Raw genomic sequence first — 7,923 nt, forward strand, 5'->3', positions numbered from 1 at the left:
AACCAGGGCCTTGCACATGAAAGGATTCTCCCACTGGGCTATGTTCCTGGTCCATGCTTTTGTTTTTGTTGTTCTTTAGTTTTATTACATTTCTTTGTGTGTGTGTGTGTGTGTGTGTGTGTGTGTGTGTGTGTGTGTGTGTGTGTCACAGACCATGTTTGGAGATCAGAGGACAACTTGCTGGAGTCAATTCTCCCTGTCCTATGTGGGCTCCAGAGATGGAAGTCAGGGCATTAACCTTGACAGCAGACACGTTCACTTGCTGAGCTCGACTAGCCAGGCTCCGTTTTCATTGGTTCTTTAGAGGAAGTCTCTGAAAATGTTTGTGTATATGTATGTGCATAGTTAATTATCATTTTCCTTAAAGTCCAGTGAGAATGTTGATATCATTAGGATTCTTTTCTGAAAGTAGTCTTCCTTTCCTCTGATGCCCACCAAAAGCCTTCTTGTCACCATGGGCCACCCCACCACCACCACCACCACACGCACATCTGTGTTACACTGTTATAAGAATAAGCCATACCCAAAGTCTTCCTCCTGCCAAAGTGTCTCTGAGGCCAAAATCTGAATCTTTGACTTGGTTTGGAAGAAGACAGAAGTGGATGAGTTCCCACTTTGTGGCCACACAGTGTCAGATAAGTATGAGCAACTCTCCCCTGAGCCCTGGAGGCCTCCTGTGTTTGTCCCAACAAATACATGATGAAGAGTTGTGGCAAAGATGGCTTTCATATTCCAGCGAGACTCCACCCTTTCCAGGCATCCACATCAACAAGATTTCCTGTGATGGGGCTGACAGGGCTTCAGACAGCAGGCAGAGTGCCATTGAGAAGCCCCATGGCCCAGTGGCCACGGTTCACATAGCCAGATCTCCGTGTCCATTTGCACCAAACTGCAGAATTAGGAACACAAGGAGAAAGCTTCATAGAGCCAAGTTCAAGTTCCCTGGCCACCAGAAGATCCACATCCCGGAAGAGCATGTGTTCACCAAGTTTAATGCAAATGAATTTGAAGACATGGTAGCTGAGAACTGGTCCATTCCTAATAGCCATGGGATCTAACATATCACCGTTCCATCATCTCCCTGCTCCCCCCGATACACACACAAGTGTCAGGCCATGCACTTTTAAAGGCTCCTACTGTGCTGAATCCTACATCCACCAAATCATGCTTCAGTAATAAATCTCACACCAAGTCTTGGGGGAAAAATCTCATAAAAAAACAGTTTTTAGATGGTTGCATAATAACCACAGCACGGGTTTACCATGGATTAAATATTATGGGTGTCTAGTTGTCTCCTGAAGCTTTTTCATGAAGCAGGGCAGAGTTTCTCAGTCACACAGAGTCTGTCCCTCTGGCTAAAAAGCTGCCAAGGCAAGTTGAGAAACCAGCCACACTCTCACAGTTAGCCAACTCCATCAGAATCCGGGAATGTTGTACCTCTTGTCCTTCATGTGGCTGTGTGTCCTGTAATGTCCAATTTTATGAAGAAAATGTAGTTATAACTGGGCCCTTGAAAACCATATTTTAGAGATGCCAAATGATGGAGGAAAATGGCCATCTTGCTTCTACTGGCATTCTGGTCCCTGACAGCGCACGCTCCTCGGTTCTATGTCACGTCACAGCAAACACTTGAGAAGTGCTAGATCACAGGTGGGGGGGGGGGGGGTGTGCTGGGAAACACCGCCATTTCTACAACTTCTACAGGCCGCATGGCATCATCCTTTTCATTTTTCATTGTACAATAAACCCTAGCTGGGAGAAATAAATCCAGGGCCATCCTTCACCTAGAAGTAGGGTTGTCACATAAAATCCGTGGCATCCAATGAAATTCAAATTTCTAAAAAATAATTTGTTTAGTGTAAGTACACATCATGAATACACTTTGACCAACAGATTATCTGACATGGGATACTTATATTTTGTGTATGTATTTGTTTAAAGATTTATTTTTATTGGTGTGTGTGTGTGTGTGTGTGTGTGTGTGTGTGTGTGTGTGTGTACACATGTGCCATGTGAGTGTGTGGACCAGAAGAAGCCAGAAGAAGGAGCTTGGGTGACAGGCAGTTTTAAGCCACCTGATGTGGATACTGAGACTCAAACTCTGCCCCCGCAAGAGCATCATAGCTCGAACAGCTGAGCTGTCTCCACAACTAGTGTTTAAATTTCTGTTTGCTAAATCAGGCCACTCTGCCTGCAGAATCTTCATGTTCTTCTGCTAAGCCTGTAGTTATCTGTAACACCCTTCTTTCTTCCCAATATCCTCTGGTAGTTGTTGGGTTGGACAGCAGGAGCAAGCAGAGTGCAGAGGATGGTTTCGTCACAGTGAGTCTGAAGCAGGACAAAGGTACAGAAATCTTCCTCTCTATTTACCTGCTTGCTGCCTGACTTCTTGTTTCTTGACCTACGAACATTCATCTCTTGGCATTTGGATTGTAGGGAAGAGGGCAAATTCCCAAGAAAACCGTAATTACCTGAAGCTATGGACTGCAGAAAATAAGTCTAAATCAAAAAATGCAAAGGATTTGCCCAAGTTGAATCAGGTAAGAGACTCTGTAATGTAGAATGAGTACCCCGAAGACAGGAGGGCTTGGGGGTACTTAACTATTATCTGCTTGGGTTTGGGGATTTTTGCTGTTGTTGTTGTTGTTGCTGCTGCTGCTGTTATAAAACAAGATGTGGTCCAGGCTGGCCTCCAACTCACTGTGTATCTGAGGATGACCTTGAATTTCCAATTCTCCTGCCTCCACCTCACAAGTGCTAACATTACAGGCCTGTGCCCACCACATCCTGTTTATGTAGTGCTGGGAGTTGAACCTGGGACTTCATACATGCCAGGCAAGTGCTCTACCAGCTGAGCTACATCTCCAGTCCTGTTTGGATTTACTTTTTTTTTTTTTTTTTTAAGATTTATTTATTTATTATCTATACAGTGTTCTGCCTGCAGGCCAGAAGAGGGCACTAGATCTCATTGCAGATGGTTGTGTGTCACCATGTGGTTGCTGGGAATTGAACTCAGGACCTCTGGAAGAGCAACCAGTGCTCTTAACCTCTGAGCCATCTCTCCAGCCCTGGATTTATTTCTTTTGCATCAAATTTATGCTTGGCTGTGAGAAAATGTTCTCCTAGAAGAAAATTTGAACATGAAGTATTAAGTTTTGAGGGTCGTACATCCCATCCCTACCAGTAGAATTACCTTCAGATACTCAAGTTCATAGTGTTCCATGTCCCTGTGTTCAGCAGTAGAAATGTCTAACACATTTTCCCTAAGAGCGGAAACGTAATTGGAGGAGGGATATAGTGGTTAAGACCATGAAATGGTGAGGTAGCTGCTAAGGAACAGGCAGGTCACCAGGTCAGAAGTGAAGTCCTCACTTCATACAGGGTAAAGGCTAACCTGGGCAAGTCTTCAGAACTTCAGAGATATAAGATGAGAAGAGTCCGCTGCCTCCTTAAGATTCTTCAGCAAAGAGAAGAAGATCATAAAGAAAAGGAAAAGAAAACAGGATAGAGTGCCTAGGATGGGAGTAGTCTGTAGTCCCGGCACTGAGGAGGCGGAGGAAAGAGGATGAGTTTGCAGCATGGGCTGCATAGTGAAGCCCTGTCTCAAAACAACCAAGAGGCAGCAGCAGAAGGAATTATGCCAAGCGTAGCTCAGTCATTGTGTGTGAACGTGTGTTTTCCTGTGCACAGGTGCACACATGTGGGTGCTTGTGTGGATACACATATGCAGCCAGAGGGCAGCCTCAGCCACCATCCCTCAGCAGCAACCCACCTGTGTTTTGAGACAGTCTCTTATTGGCCAGTAGCTCACCAAGGAGCAAAGCTGACTAGTGAGCCCCAAGGACACATCCTTTCTGTCTCTCCCAGTTCTGGATAGCAAATGCACACCACCACACCTCTCCTCCCTCTTCAAATATGGGTTCTGGGGAGGCTTCAGGCAAGTACTTTAGCTACTGAGCCATCCCCCAGCCTCTGCTAATAGTCACTCTTGGTGATGAGTCTATGAAGGCTTTTATCATTCTATTCTTGCTAGTTTTGTGGATGTTTCAAATGTTCTAATTAAAAGAGAAATAGACTGATAAAGACATCATAACAGTGGGTCCATCCCTCCTCCAAGAGCATTTTCCTGGGATCTCTAGGAGTGTGGTTTAATAGTTGCTCAGTCCTTGCTCTTAGCTCCCCAGCTTTCCCACTCATCCTCCAGGGGCAGTTTATCGAGCTCTGTAAGACCATGTACAACATGTTCAGTGAAGACCCCAACGAGCAGGAGCTGTACCATGCCACAGCTGCGGTGACCAGCCTCCTGTTGGAGATCGGAGAGGTGGGCAAGTTCTTCATTACTCAGCCCGCCAAGGAGGATGGTGTTACCGGGCCACCCTGCAGCCAGGCCATCCCAGGCATGCTCTTCCCCAAGAAGGGGCCCAGCCAGCCCTACACCATGGAATCCACAGAACCACTCCCAGCCAGCCTGGCAGTTGACAGTGAGGAGCACTCACTGGGAGGGCAAATGGAAGATATTAAACTGGAGGACTCCTCACCCAGGGACAACGGGGCCTGCTCCTCCATGCTAATCTCTGATGATGATACCAAGGATGACAGTTCCATGTCATCCTACTCGGTGCTGAGTGCCGGCTCCCATGAGGAGGACAAATTGCACTGTGAGGACATTGGGGAGGACACAGTCCTGGTGCGCAGCAGCCAGGGTACAGCCACCCTGCCCCGGAGCAGCAGCCTGGACCGGGACTGGGCCATTACCTTTGAGCAATTCCTAGCCTCACTCTTGACAGAACCTGCTCTGGTGAAGTACTTTGACAAGCCAGTGTGCATGATGGCCAGGGTCACCAGTGCGAAGAACATTCGTATGCTGGGTAAGCCCCTCACCTCAGCCAGTGACTATGAAATCTCTGCCCTGTCAGGCTGACATGGGATGGGGTGCAAAGGAGTTTTTTATGTTCTTCTGTGTCGGGGGATTTCTTTTCTTTTAAATTAAATATTTATTAGTACCTGGCTTGAAGCCTGGAGTTTTCGTAATGATACAATGAAAACTGGTGAGAAATAGATAGACACCCCAAAGTAAGGCACTAGCAGTCTGCCTGAGGGGTATGGTGACCAGAATCCACTTTATTTAGTGACCTCCTCAAATAAAACCAAACTGTCAGTGATATGTGTATTATAACTTAGTGCTCTTGTTGTCCAGCTGTATCTATGGTGTAAAAATAGTGCTGTGTGATGCTAATAAGACTCCATTCAGGCTCCAAAATAAAATTTGACCTGGGAGGAAAATGGAGTACTGCAAACACAAGGCTGTTTTGAGAAGGAAAGGGCGTTGTCTGCTGGGGTAAATCTTGAACTACTTTAGTAAGTCTTAAAAATATTTTTTAAGATTTGAAATATATTTCATAAAAATCCTCTATCCAAATCATATTCTATGCTGGTCCCTTTCAAAGGGGACACATTTGGGTTCCAAGCAGTTATGAAAATGTAAGCGATTTTTACATGGTGATAGAATGATCTATTTGACCAGTTTGGACATCGACAACTTGCTCTGATCATTTATATCAGCTGGCCAGAAAAAAACACAACCCATCTGAGAATGTGAAAGCAACGAGGACCCAGGACGCAGGATCAGCTTCTTGTTTCCATTTTGGTTTTGAAGGACTACAAGTCCTGATGCTTCTCATCCTGGGTTTCTAGATTCTTGTTACTCAGTGAAAATACAGCAAAAAAGTAATAAAAAAATAAACCAATGACCTTTACCATTTCCATACTTTCTGTAGAGTCAAGAGACTTTATCATGTATCACACATGACCAACTTCCCATTAAGTTGGTGTAGATGACATGGATGCAGCGAAGAGACTCTGCAAGGTAACGTAACTAGATGTTTAAGACAGAACTTGTCGCTTTATATAACAGAAGAGAATGTTCTGTCCGCTGAAGGGATGTGGAGGTCCAGGCTGGCACACCTGCACTTTGAATCCCTGCTTCTGTGGAGTTACCATAATGCCTTTGTTCCTACGGGCACTGGGAACCTCCTCTCCTGGCCTCGTAGTCACGTTCACGTCCTTTGCTTATTCTGACATTCTCTTCTACACACTCTCTTCTTTTATTACACACCACATCCTTCATTTAGCTGTTGCAGCTGTGATTCTTCTTATTTTGTTTACAGAATTGATTTCAAATTGTCAAATGAAGTAGTATGAACCTCAAGTAGGATAAATGTGAACAAATAAAACACTTCAGATACGGCATTGTGTCTTTGTGCTTGAGTTGCTGCCTCAGACCCTGTGTTGTTTCTTTGACATTTTGTACGGAAACTATCAGTAGACAATTATTTGGACTAAGTCAGCAAAATTTTATGGGTGGCTATTTTGAGGTAAGAAAAGTGTAGAGCGGAGAAGATGGTCCGGTGGTCAAATGCTTGGTGTGCTTGGGTACAGAGCAGTGCTTGGAACCCAGGACCCATCTAAAGACGCCGTAGTGGTGGGTGTCTGTAATCCTAGTGCTCTGTGGTGAGATGGGACATGAAGATGGGAGAGTCACCAGACATGCGCAGGTCATCCAGTCACGAGCAGCAAAAACAAAGAGATCCTATCTCTGGCCTCCATATGCAAGTTGTGGTAAATGTGGACTCATACACAGGAACACACACCCCAAACACCTACATACAAACAATATGCATACAGAGAAAAAGAGAGAGATTTAAAAATAAATACAATGCAAGATTCTGAGAATATTTGAAACAAAGAAAGGTAATTGTTACCAGTTATCTAATTTAAAATGCTTGGGGCTGGAGAGATAGCTCAGAAGTTAAGAGCATTTGATGCACTTCCAGAGGACCGGAATTCTGTTCCCAGCACCATGTCAGGCAGCTCAGAACAGCCTGTAAGACACCTAAGGAACACTGAGAGTGGGAGAAATAATCTTCTCCAGGGAAGAGCACATGAATTGGTTATGCAATACTTTCTTAGTTAGGGTTTCTATTGCTGTGAAGGGACACCATGACCACAGCAACTCTTATAAAGGAAACATTTAATTTGGACTGGTTTACAGTTCAAAGGTTTAGTCCATTGTCGTCATGGCAGGAAGCATGATGGCATGCAGGCAGACATGGTGCTGAGAAGGAGCCAAGAGTTCTACATCTGGATCCTCAGGCAGCAGGAAGAGAGTAACACTGGGCCTGGCTTGAGCTTCTAAAACCTCAAAGCCCACCCCCAGAGACACACTTCCTCCAACAAGGATACGCCTCCAATAATGCCACTCCCTAGGAGTCTATGGGGGCCATTTCATTCAGACCACCACAAATACCAAATGGTCAGCTCTAAAAACATTATACGCATACTAGTAACATACAGACTGAACAAGCTGAACTTGGGCATGTATGTTTGTGTCTATATATGTAAAACATGTGATGGGGGGAAGCCCTGAATTTCGGGGGAAAATGAAGAGTTTTATATGGGAGCATTTGGAGTAAGAAAAGGGAAGGGGGGGAAAGATGTGATTATAATGTCTAAGCGAAATAACTTTTTAAATGGCCTGTAACTCTAACTCCAGGGGGATCTGATTCATCTGGCCTCTGTAGACACCTGCACTCATGTCATACACACAATTAAAACACAAAAAAAATTAAAAATACTTGTTTCACATGTCAGAACAGAAAGACCTGTGTCTGGTCCTTATTCCGTCATCACGGTGCTGTTTAATATGTATCATTTTGAGTCAGTGTTTGACTTAGGTTACTGTCCCATTACCCCAAGTGTTCCCACCTTTAAAGGTCGTTTAAATGCACCTCAAGAGAGAATCCAGATCTGACCCCCACATGTCGATCACAGCAGAGGGACTCGGGAAGGGACGTTTCAAAAAGAAATGCAGTGCACGTTCCAAGTGCGTTACAGAGGCTCTCTGGCTGAATGAGCAGGGTGACG

General features: G+C 44.9%; 1 protein-coding gene and 1 pseudogene across 1 annotated transcript in view; both read left to right on the top strand.

Moving 5' to 3' along the window:
* The window catches only part of Tbc1d9 (TBC1 domain family member 9), a 77,368-nt gene extending 71,121 nt beyond the window's left edge, over positions 1 to 6,247 (top strand). Inside the window, exons 19-21 of the mRNA XM_036187585.1 lie at positions 2,270 to 2,344; positions 2,437 to 2,540; positions 4,205 to 6,247. Of these exons, the coding sequence (XP_036043478.1) occupies positions 2,270 to 2,344; positions 2,437 to 2,540; positions 4,205 to 4,921 (896 nt within the window). The 3' untranslated portion in view covers positions 4,922 to 6,247. The remainder of the gene's footprint in view (positions 1 to 2,269; positions 2,345 to 2,436; positions 2,541 to 4,204) is intronic.
* On the top strand, positions 153 to 1,955 carry LOC118583582 (annotated as a pseudogene).
* Positions 6,248 to 7,923: the final 1,676 nt, after the last annotated feature.

The sequence above is a fragment of the Onychomys torridus genome, chromosome 5, assembly GCF_903995425.1.
Source record: "Onychomys torridus chromosome 5, mOncTor1.1, whole genome shotgun sequence".
NCBI lineage: Eukaryota > Metazoa > Chordata > Mammalia > Rodentia > Cricetidae > Onychomys > Onychomys torridus.